A 19,101-nucleotide genomic window follows, 5' to 3' on the forward strand; every position below is an offset into this window, starting at 1 on the left:
AGATGCAAGGCAATTAGTGTTTTTATTGATTAATGTTATTTTGGAAATTTTTAATATTCTTGTGAAAAAACAAAAAAAAAATTATATTTATGAGATTTTCCTAATAGATAACACACTCAAAATATTGACACTCTTTTTTTTTGTCAGCAATATTGAGTCTCTTTCTTTTCATATTCAAATGAATATCTACCAGAGGTGTTCATCCCGGTAAGACCGAACCAATTAAAATCGAACCGAACTGAAATAGAGAAGCGGTTTTGGTAATATCGAATAAACCGAACGGATGATAATTTTTAAGAAACTGTAATATATTGATATTGTTCGGTATATTAACCGATCCAACCAAAGAAACCAATTAACTAAAATATACTAATTTACTTATATATAAAATTTATAATAACATTAGTAATATATACATAAATTATTTTATTAATATGATATTCATAATTAAAACAGTGATTTTAATCATTTGTTTTTTTTTTTAAGTTAAAAGGGTTATTTTGTTTTCTCTTTTTCATTAAATTAAATTAAATAAAACATAATTTTTATTTTTAGTGGTAAATAAATGCGCTAAAATATATGTATATAATTATTTTATGATAATACTCTTTTATTTTTATTTTAATAGTTAGATAAAACAGAAAATATTATATTTAAAAGTTATAGTAAGGAATATATATCTATGTGTTTTTAATAAATATGATTTATAATCATATAAACTAAAATCTGTTATAAAAAGTAAATACTGTTATGGTTTTTTGGTATAAAACTGAATAACTCGATAACTCATGGTAGCTAATTTTTATAAATCAAATACCAAACGGGGTAATATCTACATCAAAAAAATTGACAAAAGAAAAAGAAGTTTACAAAATTTGTTAAGACATTAACCGTCGAAATTGGTTAAACGGCAACGTATTCTCGAGTCAAGCTCCTTTTTATGGATTCCTCCTTTTCGCCGGGGAGTTAAAGCCGTCGGTTAAAGCAAACAGAGAGTAAATGATTAAGATTTTTTTTATACAAATTATCTCTCAAAACAAATGAATGAAACAAATCATTAATCTGTTTTTTTTTTCATGCGTCTCCGTTTTACAAAGTGGAGTTTCCGGTAACGGTTTCGTTCTCCGGCGGCGGTTTTACATATTTTCCAATGACTTTCTGGCGACTATTTCTATTTCTCATTCTGTTCAGCTTATCTTTACTTCTCTTCTTCTTCTCTTCTTTCTCTACATTCTTCCTCTGCCTCTCTTTCTCTAATGAACCTCGCCACACCACCTCACCTGTCCATGGCCATATCCAGTGTCCCACACGACGGTCTGAGTCTGCTTCCTCTGCTAGATCCTCGTCCATTGTTTTCAGAGTTGTGTACTCGAACCACTGCACCCACATTTGCCCTCTCCTGTCTTTCTGTATGTGTTGCTCCTGCATCACACCAGTCCCAGGATCTATGTAGACAATACGTCTCGCGCTGTGGTATGCCCATACGTTCACCAGAAGCTCTAGTAACCGTGAGTAGCAATGCTTGTCCTGTGAGAAAATTGAACACATTATGATTGTTCTCAAATATATCAAATACCCATATGGACTTTGGCAGAAGACGGATTGATTTTCTTCTTACTTTGGTTAAACTCAGATAGCAACGGTTGGTTCGATGATGCTCTTCATACACCTGTGCATCCAAAGAATCCACAAACATCCTACAACACAAGAGAGATGCAACACTCTTTTAAGTACTCTTTTTTTTCTGACCAATGAGGGTCGGACTGAGACAATCAATGGGTAATAACAAGCACCTTGAAAACATGACAAACTCTAAGAAGGATCTTGTTGGCAACGCCCAGCTCTGCATCACAGACCATGTATCCCCATCCTCGGGCATTGGAGGCAGTGAATCCATATTCTTGACACTGTACATTTTCTTCAAAGTTTCATTGTAAGCAAACCTTCATCAAAAGTCCACAAATTGTAAAGAGTTAGGTATATGATATCTCAAACTTTGTTATAAAACTATATTTTAAGAAATGTGTATGGGTTTTACCTGCAGTTCCCAGCATTTATGGAGTCACAGAACGACCAAAAGGGTTTCTGCAGAGGATTCCTCGGATCTTTGTCCATGCGAACCCAAAAATACAAAGCATCTCCGTGTTTCCGTGTTTTTATAGCATTAAGTAATGCGTTCTCAGCAATCCTTGATAAAGATTCCTGTTTTTAGGGTTCCAGATCACATCAAAATTATCACTAGTACTGGGACCATAGCATTCTATAATAGCAAGGGAAGATGTGTACCTTCCTGGCTGTCGCTCTCCAGGACTGAAACCCTATCCATGAATTCTTGTGTAACCGATCAATCTTGTTTGAAATTGCAAAGAATGCTCCAAAGTCACCAAGAGAATCTCGATAGTACGGATTGTTGAAAAGCGGAAGACGTGATGATGCATCAATATCATCCATCCTAGGTCTCCTTCCTTTACCTGACTGCAATAAGGTGCATTCATATCAGTTCAGAAAAATTTTCCTCTTTTGGACAATTGCAAAAACAATATATTTCACATGGAAACTCACCATGCCCACCCCACGATAGAGGGGGTGTTGATGTAGAAACGACCAAGTTCCTTCACCAAAATAGGGTTCATATATGCACAATGGTTGACCGGTTCGCAGCAGCTCCCCTTCATCCCTCTCGTGTAGATCATTCTTACTTCGGTCTGCCCTTTTGGCGTTTTTATATACTTCCTCCCATGTCCCATGATACTGCAAAGCTCTGCCTTTCAGCTGCACAACAACAAAATAAATTTGACACATAGGAAAGTGGAGAATCATTTCAAGAACTCGCATCTGAGATGCTTACCTCCTCGTCTTCTTGTCTTTTTTTACTGTTAATCACTTGGAGATATCTCTCATCTTCCCATATTTCATATACAAATGAATCATCATTAACAACCCCAAATTTCGTAGCTTCTCCTGAGGTATGATTCCAATGTCCCTCAACATTCGCTATGAACTCATAGCTTCTTGCTGTTCTATTATCAGGCAATGCATTCATGAGAGCTTCGAACAGATGCCAACTCCAGCTTTCTCTCAGTTTTGGAGGAACTGTTTGTACATCCTTAGGAGAAGCAACTTCTGACGATAACTTGAGAATATTCTCTAGTAGAACCGCATAGCCTTCAATGGTTGCCAACGCCATCATATTTTTAACAGTTGCTTTCCCCATCAAGCCAATATTCCGAGCCAACGGAGATATTTTTCCTTCTGTTATCACTTCAAGCACAATCTGCAACAGAATCTCAAGATTCTTCTTGGGGAAAAGATACCCAGTAACCCTGTCATCGACCTAATTTGATATTGCCAATACAGTCAGTACGCCACAAAGCATCTCCATGGAGAAACGAGCAAAGGAAAAGAAATATACATGTTTTTTAATATTCAAGAGGTCCGGTGCGACTATCGGTTTCCCTAGTGCCATGGCCTTCATCAAAATTTCTGGAAAAGATTGCTCCTCAAGAAATGATCCGTATATGACAAGATCAGAACTTTCCAGTATCTTATCAACATTCCCTGCGACGCTTACATGCTTCACAGCATCTTTTGGATATGTCAAGTTCTGGGAGATTGTCTAAGAAGTTCAGAGACAAACCAAGGAACAAGGTTAGTGATTTTTTTGTAATCTCTATCTTCAAAAGCTACAAACCATTTCATCAATAGTCAAAGCAGACCTTTGTTATACCTCAATAGCTACGCTGTAGTTGGAAGCTGACTCTCCACCTAAAACTATGATCTTGAGATCGGAATGATAACTTTCACTGTTGTAGCCTGAAAATAACGGCCGCAGAGCTTGAAGCAGTAGAGCATGTTCAAGCCATTGACCTTTGTACAAGAACTGACTTCCCACAATAGAAATGACAATGTCATCTTTCCGTGGAAAGTCCAGAGTCTTTGCTTTCCATGCTTCTTGAGGAGATCCAGGAATCACATAAAAGTTGCCGGCATCAAATTCGGAGTAGAGAATCTGCATGAAACAAATAGCAAGTCAACTGAGAAGAAGTAATTATCCAAAGCAGAAACAAAATTGAATATTTGCTGGTGGTTGCACTCTAATCATAAAATATTTACCGGAAGGAGATAATCATGGAAGACCACAACCGATGCCCGGCTGAAAATCTTTTTCCAGTCGGTTAGGAGTTCAGTGTGCCCTGTTGAGTTATACTGTCTAGACCGAACAGCCAGAGTTTTCTCATTGATGACCCAAACAAGAGGCAAAGATTTGAAAGGTTCTTGCATGAAGCTGTCAAAGAATAATATATAAACATTGTATAAGTCCGACCATGATGATAAACCAAAACCAGAACAATGTGATATACACTCGTTCCACCAAAGAACAGAAAAATCTTACCAAGTAAACATACTCCTAGCTTCGAGAGAGTTTACAATGACGCCATCATAGCTTCAAGATAAGAAGAAAGAAAATGATGAATGATCAGAAATCATCTCATTGACCAAGTCAAGTCAACTTAGTTTCTGCACTAGAATAATAGAAGATAAGAATCTATAATGCACTGGATCAAACTCAGATCCATCCACATTATCATATTAAACCAAATCATTAAATTAATTATAGCCTTCAAGATTAATTCCAAGCTTTGAATTAATCAAGCAAAGGGAAGTGCAATTTACATACGAGAGCCAGTCAATAACACAGCCTGATGGATGCTTAGCCTCGAGTATAGTGACTGGAACTCCCATTTGCTGCCAAACTCCATGAACTGGACCGTCTTCGAGTGAGTACACCTATCCAAGACAACTGTTATCATCACTTCATATTACTAAAGGTACACACAAATGCATACCTCGATTGCATATCCAATCTCTAGCAGCGCATTGGAGACAGTCACCATTTTCATCTGTTGAGCATCAGCTAACAAATCCGCAAAAACCTTAAAGAAGAGAAAACCTTCAGATCTCTCACAATGGATCAAGTTTCTTTACCTAGAAGCTAAAGAACTGACCAGAGCTAGCTTCGGCTTTCGAAATCCAAAACGCTGCGTAGTAGTAGCAGTGAGATTGAAACCATCACTAGTACTTGTTTGAGCAGCATCTCTCCGGAATTTCATCAGAAGCTTGGTAGGCTCGAATCTAACACCCTCGCCGAAATCGAAAACCCCACTCTCCTTGAAAACGATCAAATCAGGTGGGAGAAGCTCCTCCTTCTTGCTCCTCCACGGCGGTTTATCCGATTTGTCGACGACGACGAGACCGGGGAGGAACATCTGGAAGAGGACGACGAAGAAGAAGAAGACGCACATGGTGCAGATCAACTGGATGTAGTTGAGCTTCTTGAACAGGAAGAATCTCGATAGCCTCGATCTGTTTCTCTGCAAGAACGGGTGTTGCCTTCCCCATCTCGCGGCGGCGGCCTCTCGCTTCGCCGGAATCCCAGATTCCAGAGATCCCATTGAAGTAATTACATGCAACTCCGGCGAGATTACGGATAATGCGACGAAATCTAGTCACGAGAAAGAGCAGTGGAAGTGCGTGTGGTTAATTCAGTTGATGACGTAGAGAGAGAGAGAGAGTGAAAGCAGCGGAAGCGCACAGATGCGTAGATTCTTTCTTGTGAGCTTATTAGTAAAAGCTAAGGAGAGAGAGAGAGAGAGGGAAGCTGTTTGTTTCTTTGGCGTCAATATGGCTGGCAGAATCGAAGGAGACTGTGTAAGCTGCGCGGATTCGAAGGGAGGAAGTCCAAAGAATTATTTTCTTCCTTTGTCCGTCTAATTTCACCTTTTTATTTTATTTTATTTATTTTTCCTTCATTTTGGTCAGATTTCTATCCTTTTAGAGATTTTAATTTGTTTTTTTTCTAATTATGTTAGAGAAAGAGAAATATTATCTTGTTATTAGTTATATTTCACGCGTAGTTTACTTTATTGAAATCCGATCGACCATTAATCATGCATAAAACTGGAAAACAAAACACAAAAGAAAAAATTCAATAAATATATAAATCATATCTGGAAAATAAATGTCTAGTGAACCAACATTTTTTTTTTGACATCCGTGAACTAACATTATTATTTAGGCGTAAGGAACACTTATTTATAGCCGCTGGTCTGATAATTTTCATTTGTGATTTGCATTTTCGGTAAATCTTACACGAGAAGCATCCTCCAGAAAGCCTATAAATTTTAAAATCAGTCACATGTTTGTAAAGTATGGATGATTTATATATACACATCAACTACAGTGTGTTAAAATAAAATAAATGAAATATAAAGCAAGTGGACCCTCATATCATATGCTAGCTGTCAGTCTTAGTTTTGGATTTTTTAATGAATTTTACGCACCTCGTTGTCAATTAGTATCATTCCAGTTCTTCATATGTGTCAGATTTTTCTATCAACAGTTTAAAGATTTTTATCTTTCTAGATATATATTTGTAGAGTACACCAGTCCAATAAAATCAGCAAAATACTTTTGTTTAACAATTTTACCGCTAAAAGGTGTAAAAATCCATGATCAGGATTTGATTCTTCTCATTGCAACATCAGTTAAATTTGACAACTGCAAATGCCATAATTGAATGAAGTAATCATAGAAATGGCAGACAAAATATCAATTATAGCTTGGATCAAACAAACAAAAATGTCAATTATAGGCTTATAGCAGTACGTAATTTGATCCACTGTATTTGTGTGTATACGACTTGAATGAAGTAATCAAATAGAATTTTACCCGACACAATGTCAATTATAGCATTTTTGACATAACATTACTTAAATGGATATAACACTCACAACTTTAAAAGACTCCTACAAAAAGTTACTCTTAACTTTCTTTCCACAGGCCTCTAAAACAATAAAAGAGGGTGCGACCAAAACAATCTCTTTTTTTTGCGCCATTTGAATTTACTCTAAATTTCCTAAAGGGGACTCAAGAGCATGATCATCCACTAACCATAGACCATAGTCACGGAAACGTTTGATCTTCTTTTCAAAACCAACAATGTAGTTATTGTGGATGATCACATGCTTCCCCTTTGTGTCCTTTACCCATGTCTTGTTCTTGAAGTACAATCCTCCTGTTGGAAACGCTGCCTGAGGAAGCAAGTAGAGATCCACCTGCACAACACCCAAAGATCCCCAACAAAAGAGTTTAGAGTAGCTCAAAAAGGTTTAATCTTTTGAGACAGTTTTTTTACGGTGGAACTTGGAGGAAACAATATACATCTACCTGATGAGCTGTTTTCAAAAGTGCCCAGTTAAAACCAGGCTGGTCATTTGCTTTCTTAGCTTTGGACCAAGGTTGGTCTTGAAGTTCCTCAATCCATTTCCTCATCAGAAGCTTTGCGCCACTAGTGGGGCGCAAGAAAATCATGCAGCTACAAATATAAGGCCTTCCTTTTTTACCCGGAGGCGGTAAATCATGAGAATGATCCAACGGCTTAATCTGCCACCAAAAAAAATCAATAAAGAAAACAATAAACAATCTGAATAGTAGTCAAGGAGAGAGAGAGAGTTTAAGTACAGCAGTCATGTCATCCATGAAGTATGCATCATGCCTTCCTTCCAAATACTTGAAGGGATCTTGGAGCCAGACCATATCAACATCGTTGTACATAACACTGTAACCTAGCTCCACAATTTGCAAGAGATGCTGCGGCCTCCTAGCTGTGAAGTTGAAGAAACCCTAAGATTCAGATAATGATCCTTTAGTTAACAAAGATGATTCCAACAAATTTGATCAAAATCAACAAGCAGGGGATTGATGGATACATAATCATTCAAATTCGATCAAAATTAGAAAGAAAAATGGATGCTGACTAAACAATGAAGTAACCTCAGTTGCACCGTACCGCACTTTGATTCTGTTATGCTTATATAACAAACTTTGATTCCGTCCCGCGCTTATATTTATCAGATCTAAGTGAGACAAGTATGATAACAACTAATCCATTTACAGTTAAGGAGATCTTAGAGATAAAAGATTATACAATACCTGGGAGCCGAACTTGTGAGCGGTTTGAGAATCGAACGCGGGAGGGATGAGAACGGCGTGACCAGGCCACCTCTCGTTAACCTTGTAGAGAGTAGCGTAATCCTCAGCGATCACGAGGACTTTGTCCTGGTGCTTCTGCCTCGAGACGCTGATCAGCCAGTTGTTGAGGAAAGGCAAGTAAGCATAGCTCACGGCGCAGACGATCACGGTGCCGTTCTTAGCTGCGAACTGAACGGCTTGAGCGAGGGAGTAGTCGCGCCACTTGGACTGCGAAGGAGAGAGCGTGTTTGTTGGGAAGGGGAATAAGGGAGATCCAGCCCAGGGTAGGAATACGCCCAGGATTACGAGGAGTGCGAGGAGGAGGAGGAGGAGGAGGGGGCCGTTGCGGGAGAGGAGGGAGATGGGACGGTTAGAGAGTGAAGAGTTTGAGAGATGAGATGAAGAGAAAGGGTTTTGGATGGGGCGCTGGTGAAGGTACTTTTGCTGCGCCATTGTTGTACAAGCAAAATTGGGAGAGAGATGTATACAAGAAATGGGTTGATTTCAATACATATACAGATTTGGGATTTTCTGGAGAATTTTCGGGGAAGAAGATAGTGTAGATCTGATGATGATATGGTGTGGAGTGAGAGAGAGAGAGAGAGAGAGAGAGAGAGATCTCAAACACAACGAAGAACAACAATGGCGATTTGGAATCGTATTTCTCATTTCTTCCGGTTTAATTTTAATCTGTCGGGTTACTGCTGGATCTGTCGGTGTTGGATGGGCCGTTAGTTTAAAAACGTTGGGCTTAAGCATCTTGGACCTATCATGTGCCATGCAATAACCAAAGCTTTTCGCGCTTGCTCAGAAATTTCAATTGTTTTCTCTCCCGCGCCCAATGTTTTTTTTGTTTCTTACATATCTATCTTTCCTGTCTGCATTCAGAAACCAAATCGTTGTTGTCGGAACAACGGACAATAGGAGAGATGGCCGGCGAAAACGCGGCGGCGAATGCAATATGTTCAATCTGTTACGAAGATCTAAAACCGGTGGCTGAGAATCTGCAATCGATCTCCGCCTGTGGCCACGTCTTTCACGAACTATGGTTAGTACTGTAACTGCACAATCAATGATCTTCTAAGAGCCCATGTCTTTTTGCTAATCGATTTTTCGTGGAACTCTAGTTTGCAGCAATGGTTCGAGTACTGCCCGAGCACGAACAAACGAAACTGTCCGATTTGCAAGCAGAAGTGCCACCTAAAGGATCCTTTCCGGCTCTACTTTCAATCTTCCGGGAACCAAACCGATTCGATTGCATCGCAAAAGGTTGAGGAAGATCCGGTCTTGTTGAGAGGAGAAGTGAAGCGGCTCCAAGGGAAGATACAGAACCTTGCTTCAGTTCTGGAGGGGCAGCAAAAGCAGAATCTTGAAGTCTCCGACCAGGTAAGCACATAAGGGATGAGTAGAAACATTTGCATACAAGACCCATTTGATTAGTAGAATCGTGCTAAGAAGATAAAGCATAAGGTTATGTTATTATAAATTTATAATCTTTTTGGATTGCTTCTTAGTTGCATCAGTGCAAGGAGCAATTGAAGGAGGACAAAGCAAGAAGGTGGGAGGCTCTACAAGAGATATCAACGACACAACTCTTGCTTAAAGTAAAGTCAGAGGTATAAAACTAAACTAAACTCATCAATGATCCTTAGGTTAGTACAAGTTCGTGTTGAGTTTCTTATTACTATTATGTTTTGTTTTGTGAAAGGAATGTGTTCAGCTTACTTCTAAGTGCGCTAAGCTACAAGACAGAACTATGGCTCTTGCCAAGGAGCTCGCTGCGCTTAAACTGTGGGTTAAATATTTTGGTATTTTTCCTTTTAACGGTTTTCAGACAGTGAAACATTCAGTCTTTTGGTGAGCCTAATATATCTTGTTTTGAGCATTCAGGGTTTCCGATCTAAGCTTGGATGAAGATGATGTTATGAAGCTCGCCATGCTAGGGAATAATGCAAAGACCAAAGATACTATAGATACACTTGTCAAGTCCTTGGTTATCCGAAACAGGTATACACATTTCATATGTTTTTTTGAGCTTCCCTGTTCTCATTTTTTGTCAGGACTCAATTCATTATCTTCCTTTAGTCATATCTGCACAAGTGTAATGTGGTTTAAGCTGATCAGTTCAGTAGCCTGTTTGGTCACTGAAAATACACAATTAAATAAGCAAGTACATTTCGTTTTTGAAATCTTTAATACCAAAACATTCTTGTGTATATATCCACCTCCTACAGGAGTTATAAAGAGTTGCTGGCCAAATGCAATCAGCTGGGTAGAGGAGAAGCTCGGTCTTCTGAGAAACTTGAGAAAGCTATGGAAAAGATGGATAGACTAAAGGTTAGAGTCTTTCTGTTCTTGTATTTCATCTTAGCTGTTTTTTTTTAATCCAGCTCATGTTATCTTTTTTCAACTGAGCAGAAGCGAGTGAGGGAACTTGAGATGATCGCTGAAGAGAGTGAGAACAGAGCTCTAAGGGATATAAAAGTTTCAAAGAACTGCAGTGACAGACAAGTCTCCAAGCCTGCAACAGAGAGCTTTGTTTCTTTCAGAATGCCTCCATCAGGCAACATAGTTGAGAAAATCTCTACACCACTTGGTAAATTTGAGAAGAATGATGGCTTCACCATTCCTGAATCGTGCTTAAGGGGAAGAGGAGACTCTATTTCTCGCAAACCAGAGACGGTTATCGAGATAGATGATGATGTTCCTGAAACCACAAATTCTGGCTTCAGATATTCGGATTCTGTTATGAAAGATGAGAAGAGTGAAGATAGTAATGTTCAGGATGATCCCGTGATCAAGGATATAAAGTTTAACATCAGAGAAAGTCCAGCACCATCATTCTCAACTCGGAACAATGGTACTTCTGCATACATCATCCATCATTTTATGTTCTTGAGTGAAGTAGATTTGAAGATTGTTCAAAACTCAATGCAGGTGCTGGAGACATTTGGTTTTCAAATGGAAACAATCAAAATCTCAGAAGATGGGAAACGAGTCCTTCACTAGGAGGTCATGTCTCAGGCAAGAATGATCTAATCTCTGTTGGACCTGATGGGAAAGGTGGAAGAATCAAGGTGTTGAGATCCAAACCCCAATTTTCTGTGAGTTTTTTTCGTTGCTTCTACTCATCAGTCTCCATAAACTTAGTGATCCTCCTCTCACTATGCTAACCTTCATTCATCTCGAAATCAGGAAATTAAAACCTTCTCACTTGCGTTCTTTTAGATTATGTTTCACTTACTAGACATTTCCACAGTTTCTAATATCTGGTACTTTGCCTAAAGTCGTTGTTCTCTATTTGCATAGAACGCCAATGCAAGCTCAGGAAGTGGTAAGAGATTCAAGGTTGGAAGTAAAACAAGTGGTTCGTCGTCTCAAGGCTGTCTGCAGATCGAACAATTTTTTGGGAAATCCAATCGCTAACATTTCGAGGCCTAAATGAGAATCTTAACTTTTTGGAACAAAAAAAAACACCAAAGCCACCCATGTATTGATGTCAAACTCTTCAAATGTAATCACATGCAAATAAATACATGGGCTGTTTTTGTTCTGGATAAGATTTAACCATATAATGTATGCGGAGTGTTTGCGGCACATAAGAAAACCTCACAGTCTCGCACTTATTATAACTTCCGACTCACGGAAACATTGAGATTTGAGCTACAGATTTCGAAAAACAGAAACCTAAAATAGATCATGCAAATCATAGGACTCGAAAGTACATCAAAATCTACCACTGTTATTTATAAGCATCCACATACCACAAGCAGCAAGAGAAACAGACTTCATAAACTCTTTTTTTTTAGAGGATTGTGGGCAGAGCAGAGTTACTTGTAGCCAAAGCCAAGGTCCAGTTCATGACCCATAGAGCCCTGACGATTAGGGCCACCGGCTTGACCCATTACGGGCGACTGCTTGGATGGGTCTATCCTCTGGTGAATCCCCAAGAGTGCCTGAAGTGAAGCTGGATGATCAACTCTGTTGACTTGAGAACCTGAAAAGACACAAAAACGAAATATATGTTTTGAGAGACCAACTCAAGTGAAGAGCAAACTCCAGTCCACAAAAGGTTTTGAATCCAGGGCAAAAAAAATGAGCGGAAGTTTGAATTTTTTAAGGGGTAAATATAATAGGAAATGGTTTGATCACCTTTTGTTATACCTGGTGGCATACCGTAGTTGGGCTGGCGATGAGCGAAGGGAATGCCCTGTGATGGATTCAATTCGGGGATGAGACCCTGCATTTGGTTGTTTACATTAGGAGAGTGATGGTGTGGTGGAGCACCACCGGGGAATCCTTGCATTAGATGCTGGCGTTGCAGGTTGTCTTGCATATGCACCATATGTGGCGGAAGACGATCAAACTCGGGAAGTCCACTAGTTGTTGAATTCTGGAAAGGTGGACGATGGTGAATGATGTTTGGTGGAAACCGGTGATTTGGTGAAGAATCCTGATGTTGACCTCTGATGCTTCCTTGGCCCATGAAATCGAGCTGAGGTTTTACATGAGCATATTGTTGGGGATGATGTTGAAGAAAGGGACCATCTTGAACTCCCATTGTTGGTCTTTCGTTCCTTGGACCAGAGTTTAAAGCGGCTAGCTTGTCAGAGATGTCGAAAGTTACTTCAAGCTCCTGATTATGAGATCCTGGAGAAGACATGTATTTTACAGGATCGCCAACGCCAAGGAAGTTACCATCTCCTGGAAGGCCTTGTAGCCCTCCGGGGAGACCGTCAGGTCTGATTTGATTTCTTTGGCTCAGTTCACCCATAGACCTGTCTGATCGTAGCGTGACCACAGGAGCATCAGTAACCGTAGCTCTTCCAGAGGCTGGTTCTCCAATTGACTGCAGTTCATTCATGAAGGCACTCCCAAACAGATTCTCAAGAGTCAAAGACTTCTCTGGTGCAAGTACTTCTCCGGCAGTACTTGCTTTCACAGATGGTGGTAGTCTAGTCTCTATGACCGTATCTTGACTTTTTGGGTCGGCACTTCTCTGTAATAAAGAAAGAAGGTGCTGCGAAGCCTGGTCATCAACAGATGCTTTCCGTTGTTTGGTCTTCTTCACTGAAGAAACACTAAAGTCTTGGTCAACTGGCAATGGAGGAGGAGGAGGAGGAGGATAGATTTCACTAACTTCTGACAGAATAGACTGCTCAAGATCTTCACAAGTAAGAACAGGTGGAGCAGCTGTTACTGGTTTAGTTGAGGAAGTGTTGCTTAACTTATCAATGCTTTTAGTGGCATGGCCTTGATAAGGAAAATCCATCGAAAATTCACCCTTAGGTTTTGTCTCAAAGGTTGGCAATTTATCTGCACCTTGAAGTAGTGACAGTAAGCCTCCTGGTGGCCTGCTGGATGGGGGATCTTCGACAGGCTTGTTATCTGCACCGATATTTTTTTTGTTAGAGAGAGAGCAAGAGAGGTCTTGAATTATTATCTTTGTATGGAAAACGTTACTATTCTTGCATAACAGTCTGCCGATTACCTTCTTCAAGGAATAGATGTGCGAACTTTGAGGATTTAACAGGCTGAGGGCTCCGTGTCTCTTCAACTTTTTCTACAACTTTCTACAAAGAATGTGGACATTTGTAAGGTTAAATGAGCTTGTTCGAATTCCACACGGAAACTATGTATATGCAAGTACATGACCATTTCCGTCATTCCCTTAAGAGGCATTAGACTTTGTTTATAAATATCACATGGGTCATTCTTTGCTCACTAAGAGAACAGACACATCATGTTTGTCTATAGTCCCCAGGGTCAATACATCATAAAGGAAAAAGGCTCAATTACGACTGGGTAGTGGACACTAAATCAGAAACAATTATACACCATTAGGACCAAAACGAAGTGCATATCAAACAGATTCACAAGGATAGCATAAATGCAGGAGCTATCAAGGGAAATGAGCTAATTGAAGTAGATCGAATGAATAAACTCACCTTATAAGAGGAGGCACCAGTATTCAAATTTATAGCGGTGTTGAATATCTTATCGAGAATTGATGGCCCATCCTCCAAGCTTTTCTTGTGTTCTAGCGTCACTGGAGCCTGTTCAGTTTTTATAGGATATCCCTGAGCTTCAGCAGCGGTTGAGATGGAGGAAAGATTTTCAAAACTTTTGTCCTGATTAACTGTATTTGTAGATATTCCTACAAATGAAGGTATATTAGCAGCCTTTTCACTTGTGTCAGGGGAGTAGACACGAACAGCTTCACCTTCTACCAGCATCACACTTGAGCCTATTGTAATTCCCGCATTCACCATATTAACGCCTTTGGGATTCAAAGGACTACGCTCATGTTGAGAAGTTTCGGCCTGCAATGGTGTAATAACCAGTAAATAACAGGTGCGACCAAAGACAGTGGATGTACAAAATTTGTTTCGTAAATTGATGCACCGATCAGAGAGTGCATCCAAATAAAGGTATAGAAAGAAAAGACAAACCACAAAGAAAATGGGCAACACCCTCAAAACTAACTCTCACTTAACAGGAAATAAATGAACTCCGTCTAAAGAGATAATAATCAAGCGACCACAGCCTTGGTTCATATATAACCAACGAAGTCGTAACTTTTACTTACTGAGCTAGGTCTTTTTTCTCTATACTCTTAGTTTGTTCGTTAGGTAAGACTTAAGAGGGAGGAGGTGCAATACAACTACGTGTACTCATGTTCTTGATTGGAATCTAAGCACAGAATAATATAGTATATACCTCCATTTCTGGAGCAAAAATGCTCAAAATCGATATGCAAACAAAAATAAAAATTCCATGGACCACATATATTAGGTAAGAATGAGCATCTCAGAAAGATAGTGACTTACTTGAGGTTTTCCCCCTTGCTTTCTTTCCAAAACTGTGCTAGCAAAACCAGGAGGTACAAGCGGCCTGGGCGCGTTACTTTGAGGGGGAAAAGAGTGGTTACTAGAACCAGGATCTGATGGAGTGTTATGGACTTCATCACTTCTACTTGGCCGCTCTTTTTCATCTTTGGACTCCCCAAGCAGTTCAGTAAAATCGAAGTCGTTTTTACGTAAGTCTGGGCTTGATTTTTGCCTCTCCTGAAATACTTTTTGATGTTCCTTCCTCAACAACTCAAAAGAAGCTACAGAGAGTTGAGAACGTCAATTAGAGATTGGTACAAAAACGCATGTACAGACTGTATGAAGTTCGCAAACTGGTAAAGAGCAAGCTATTGGACAGATATTAAGTAAATTGATTCCTTTTACCTCTTCTTTGTCTTTCTTCTTCAGCTCTATCTTCACTTGTAGAGTCAGAAGCACCAAACGTCTCATCCTTTAGTGAGTCTCTAGTGTCACGTCGAGTGTAAGGTTCCGCCTAAAAATACACAGGAGAGATTTAGGAATATGTGTCCTTAACTAATTGATCTTTATTCAAGCTCACCAGCTGATGACACCCAGCAAAATGGTGGAGCAGCATTCAACAATCATTAAAACTAAAAACTATTCAAGCTGGCAACAAAAGACAAGTGGGCACTTAACCTTGTATGGGCGAGGAGGATGGTAAGGTTCATTGCTTCTCCTCAGCTGATACGTGTCATTAGACTGAGATCTGGGGTCAGATGATCCCGCACCAAATCCAGAAGGCTTAGGGAAAGAACCTTTCCCAAGAAGTCCATCATGCTCCGGTGGTTGCCAAGGCCTCCGAGATGGCAAGCCAGAACGCCTTCCACGCTCTCCTAACAAAATATACAGTTCAGTATCAACTATAATACCCAAATTCCAGAATCTTTCGCTATGGTCTTCTTCTCAAGGTTTCACTCAAAAGGAACAGTCTTCATGTAAAATAGTGGAAATCTACATTTACACATATTGAACAGCCACGTAGATAGAGTTGTAAATCATAAAAAATGAACACTTTTTGCAGAGAAAAGTAATTTGTAATAGTAGATTAAGAGCGAAGATTACTAGAGCTAGTCCACCTCGTAGTAACATTTAAAGAAGATGAAGTGAGTAAGAAGAGGCTACCTGGGTCCCGATCTGAATGTGAAGAATCAGCATCTTTATCATTCCATCCACCTGAGCCTGAGCGCCCTTCCCATCTTCCATGGGTGCCTCGGGAGTTGCTACCTAATTCACCCCTAGTGGGAGGCGATGAACTATAGTCATTCCGTCTCAAATCGCCAGGAATTCTCAGCCGCTCGGGTGAAGGATCTTCGGTGTGACTGCTGACATAAAGAGTACACAGATCAAGACATGTCTCTCTCTCCAAACCAAATATAATACGACTACATGATCACATCTTTATCTTAGAAATAAATTCTGAAATAAATATAGAAGAGAGTCTCACCGCAAGAGTAAATCATTAAACTCAGAGGGAAGATTTGGCAGCTTCTTACAAACATCTTTATCTTTCAAGGACAAAAGAAAGTTTCTCGTGTATGAAATTCTCGGTTTCCTGATTCAACACGAGAGAAAAACAATTACATATGCGGCTTAATCAAAAAGATGAACAAGCAAAGTAGAGATAGAAACTTACTTATTGGATTCATCATTGGTTCCAACAAGTTGATCCATGGCAAACTGTTGTTCATCAGGTATACTCATTGTAGACGTAACAAGATCTAAACTTGCCAAAGTATATGTTCTTAACGCTTAATGAAGCTGCTCTACAGTACTTCTCTTATGGTAAATAAATACCCAAAGAAAAAGCAAATCTTCTTATAATAATCTGGTATTGGATGTTACATTACAGCACCTAATGTATTCATTCTCTCAAGTAAACCCCAAATAACATTCAAATCAAAACCTAACAACGAACCAACCACACGATTTAGCAGCAGCAACTTCACCAGGTCGTCAGCTATATGTACAGTAAGAGGAAAATCAAAGTTGTATTTTCTAAGGTTTTCGGCCAGAAATGGTAAAATCTCCAAAGAACGTAAAGCTTTTAAAAAAAAAAAAACTAGCTCATTCTAAAAGTCAGAAGGCTAATCTCGCATCCGAGTCCCCCCAATTTTCACCCAACAAACCCAAAATTTCGAATTGAAAAACCCTAAATCTGAAAATAACGAAATAAATTATAGTTTCGTGCACAAATCTGAGGTCTTCGGCAGCTAGGGTTCTACTACAAGGACTCCAGAATCCATCGGTGAAGACGGATAAAAAGATAACAGCGAGGATTCTAGAAACAAAGGACAAGGCAAATTGGGTTTTGATCTGCAGAAAGAAAATTTTGCAATTTCCAGATTTTGATCGAATGGCGGAAAAGAGAAGATCGAATTGAGCAAACCAAGTCTACGAGAAGAGAGAGATGGAGGGAGAGATTGACACCTCACGCGCTACATCCATTATATTTGTAATAATTGCAACTATCCCCCAACAAACTTTCTAGAATTGGAGAAACCCCCTTAATATGTTTTACTTTTGTAATTTCTACCCAATAGGGACTCATCCACATTTTCCTGATATTAAATTATATATCAAATCAACCCATGTTCTAAAAATCGGCTGGGCGCTACACGCCTCTCTTCCGCCATAATTTATGCCAAATCGGTCTAAAAAATCGGATATCTGATTTTCTCCACCTAGACCGCTTAGCCGCCTAATCTATTTTTTTAATTATTTTTTTAATAATATTTTTATTTATTTATTTGATCTAAAATTTTATAAATATCATGTATATTCATAATTTTGACGAAAATTACACTATATTAAGTTTATATATTCTATTTGTGTGTTTTATATAATCTTAAACATGAAAATGTATTAATGTTATATACAATTAAAGATTAACATGTTTTATAACATAGTAAATAATCTAAAAATTCTCTCCCGCATAATTTCCGATTAATTCCCGATTTTTTTTTATGCGCTAGCCCAACCCGACCGACCAGCGCCTGGGGCGTTCCCGAACAGGAAACTGTTATAAAACTCATATTTTTGTCACTATAAAACATTACAAAGAGCAAATAATCCATGAAACATGAAAACAAATACAATACAATGGGAAAATAGTCAAATACCATTCTTCTAATATGTTCATCTCTTTCCCTTGCCTTTGCCTTTAGCATCAAAATGATGAGACTTAAGTTTCTTCTTCCTCACTGGAGCCCCTGTGTTGGCACTGCTTCCTTCCCTGAAAGGCATTCCCATCAGAGCCAATAGCTTCTGTCCTTCTTGATCTGTTTTAGCCGTTGTGCTGATGCATACATCCATTCCTCTTGCCTTCCCAATCGCATCAAATCTATATGTAAAATGACCAACCAACATAGAGTTCAATTGCAACCAAAGACAAGACAACGGACCAGTGGATATAAGAAGTTTCATGTATTTTACTACTAGTTTTGCTTCTGACGATAGATACTATAGAACTAACCTGATTTCAGGGAAAACACTTTGGTCTTTGACACCAATGCTGTAGTTACCGTTGCCATCGAAGCTACTGGGACTCACACCTTGGAAATCTCGTGTTCTTGGAAGTGCTAAATTGATCAGACGATCCAGGAACGAGTACATCACCTGTCACAACAGATATATGTTGAGAAAAAGGGGAAACTTTGATTAAGATTCAAGGGGAAAGAAGAAGAGCTCACGTCTCCTCTGAGAGTGACGGCAATGCCAAGAGGTTGATCTTCTCGAATCTTGAAAGTGGCAATGGAAGCTCTAGCTCTTGTCTTGACAGGCTTCTGCCCTGTAATAAGAGCTATATCTTTCATTGCAGCCTCCAAACCTTTGTCGTTCTGCGCTGCATCTCCTATACCACAATTCACTACAATCTTCTGAACCTTTGGAACCTGCCACAGAAGAATGACTTGACATTTTAAATTGCACTTCCATGATCTTGTCTAGAAAAATGTAATCATACTTCAAGTTCAAATACGGAACAAGACCCAAAAATTTCAGCAGAAAAACATTATTATCAGGACAAGAAGCTTATATTCAGACAGCTTCACTACATTTTCCACAGAAGAAACCAATCCCAGAAAAACACAAAAAAAAATACTACGAAATTAATACAAAACAAGAAGAATGCTCTTTAGATACGAAATTCAGAAGAACCTAAGCTCCACATTCCCACCAAAAAAAAAAAAAAAAAAACCAA

The 19,101-nt window shown here is 39.1% G+C and overlaps 5 protein-coding genes across 11 annotated transcripts in view; 1 reads left to right on the top strand and 4 right to left on the bottom strand.

Annotated features, from left to right (window-relative positions):
- Positions 1 to 1,041: 1,041 nt before the first annotated feature.
- LOC106335086 lies at positions 1,042 to 5,791 on the bottom strand. The gene is made up of 15 exons (XM_013773509.1): positions 5,661 to 5,791; positions 5,007 to 5,599; positions 4,848 to 4,934; positions 4,679 to 4,788; positions 4,394 to 4,444; positions 4,114 to 4,285; positions 3,728 to 4,009; positions 3,413 to 3,616; positions 2,849 to 3,334; positions 2,563 to 2,772; positions 2,287 to 2,475; positions 2,039 to 2,202; positions 1,794 to 1,943; positions 1,619 to 1,697; positions 1,042 to 1,527 (listed from the first exon to the last, which is right to left on the bottom strand). Exons 2-15 carry the CDS (start codon positions 5,451 to 5,453, stop codon positions 1,090 to 1,092), a joined length of 3,069 nt encoding a protein of 1,022 aa, XP_013628963.1. The 5' UTR covers positions 5,454 to 5,599; positions 5,661 to 5,791; the 3' UTR covers positions 1,042 to 1,089.
- Positions 5,792 to 6,705: 914 nt separating this feature from the next.
- Positions 6,706 to 8,658, bottom strand: LOC106335087 (UDP-D-xylose:L-fucose alpha-1,3-D-xylosyltransferase MGP4). Its single transcript, XM_013773510.1, has 4 exons — positions 7,993 to 8,658; positions 7,522 to 7,683; positions 7,228 to 7,443; positions 6,706 to 7,115 (listed from the first exon to the last, which is right to left on the bottom strand). Exons 1-4 carry the CDS (start codon positions 8,482 to 8,484, stop codon positions 6,903 to 6,905), a joined length of 1,083 nt encoding a protein of 360 aa, XP_013628964.1. The 5' UTR covers positions 8,485 to 8,658; the 3' UTR covers positions 6,706 to 6,902.
- A 201-nt stretch (positions 8,659 to 8,859) lies between these two features.
- LOC106334798 lies at positions 8,860 to 11,704 on the top strand. Its single transcript, XM_013773170.1, has 9 exons — positions 8,860 to 9,079; positions 9,159 to 9,417; positions 9,546 to 9,647; positions 9,740 to 9,822; positions 9,922 to 10,038; positions 10,266 to 10,368; positions 10,450 to 10,891; positions 10,969 to 11,135; positions 11,341 to 11,704. Exons 1-9 carry the CDS (start codon positions 8,961 to 8,963, stop codon positions 11,455 to 11,457), a joined length of 1,509 nt encoding a protein of 502 aa, XP_013628624.1. The 5' UTR covers positions 8,860 to 8,960; the 3' UTR covers positions 11,458 to 11,704.
- Positions 11,631 to 17,322, bottom strand: LOC106334797 (cyclin-dependent kinase 13-like). 7 transcript variants are annotated; one of them, XM_013773168.1, is made up of 11 exons: positions 16,537 to 17,322; positions 16,348 to 16,455; positions 16,026 to 16,222; positions 15,540 to 15,736; positions 15,267 to 15,375; positions 14,862 to 15,142; positions 14,255 to 14,354; positions 13,980 to 14,188; positions 13,523 to 13,604; positions 12,184 to 13,419; positions 11,631 to 12,028 (listed from the first exon to the last, which is right to left on the bottom strand). In XM_013773168.1, exons 1-11 carry the CDS (start codon positions 16,602 to 16,604, stop codon positions 11,862 to 11,864), a joined length of 2,754 nt encoding a protein of 917 aa, XP_013628622.1. In that variant the 5' UTR covers positions 16,605 to 17,322; the 3' UTR covers positions 11,631 to 11,861. The 7 variants fall into 7 exon arrangements, with proteins under 7 accessions (XP_013628622.1, XP_013628623.1, XP_013628618.1 ...); XM_013773169.1 differs by having other exon boundaries at positions 12,196 to 13,419; positions 13,980 to 14,354; positions 15,540 to 15,733; XM_013773164.1 differs by having other exon boundaries at positions 13,980 to 14,354; positions 15,540 to 15,733.
- Positions 17,323 to 17,904: 582 nt separating this feature from the next.
- Positions 17,905 to 19,101, bottom strand: part of LOC106331498 (50S ribosomal protein L5, chloroplastic) — a 1,640-nt gene continuing 443 nt past the window's right edge. Inside the window, exons 2-4 of the mRNA XM_013769874.1 lie at positions 18,593 to 18,793; positions 18,376 to 18,518; positions 17,905 to 18,243 (exon numbers count right to left, since the gene is read on the bottom strand). Of these exons, the coding sequence (XP_013625328.1) occupies positions 18,039 to 18,243; positions 18,376 to 18,518; positions 18,593 to 18,793 (549 nt within the window). The 3' untranslated portion in view covers positions 17,905 to 18,038. The remainder of the gene's footprint in view (positions 18,244 to 18,375; positions 18,519 to 18,592; positions 18,794 to 19,101) is intronic.

The sequence above is a fragment of the Brassica oleracea genome, chromosome C3 (genome assembly GCF_000695525.1).
Source record: "Brassica oleracea var. oleracea cultivar TO1000 chromosome C3, BOL, whole genome shotgun sequence".
Taxonomy (NCBI): Eukaryota; Viridiplantae; Streptophyta; class Magnoliopsida; order Brassicales; family Brassicaceae; genus Brassica; species Brassica oleracea.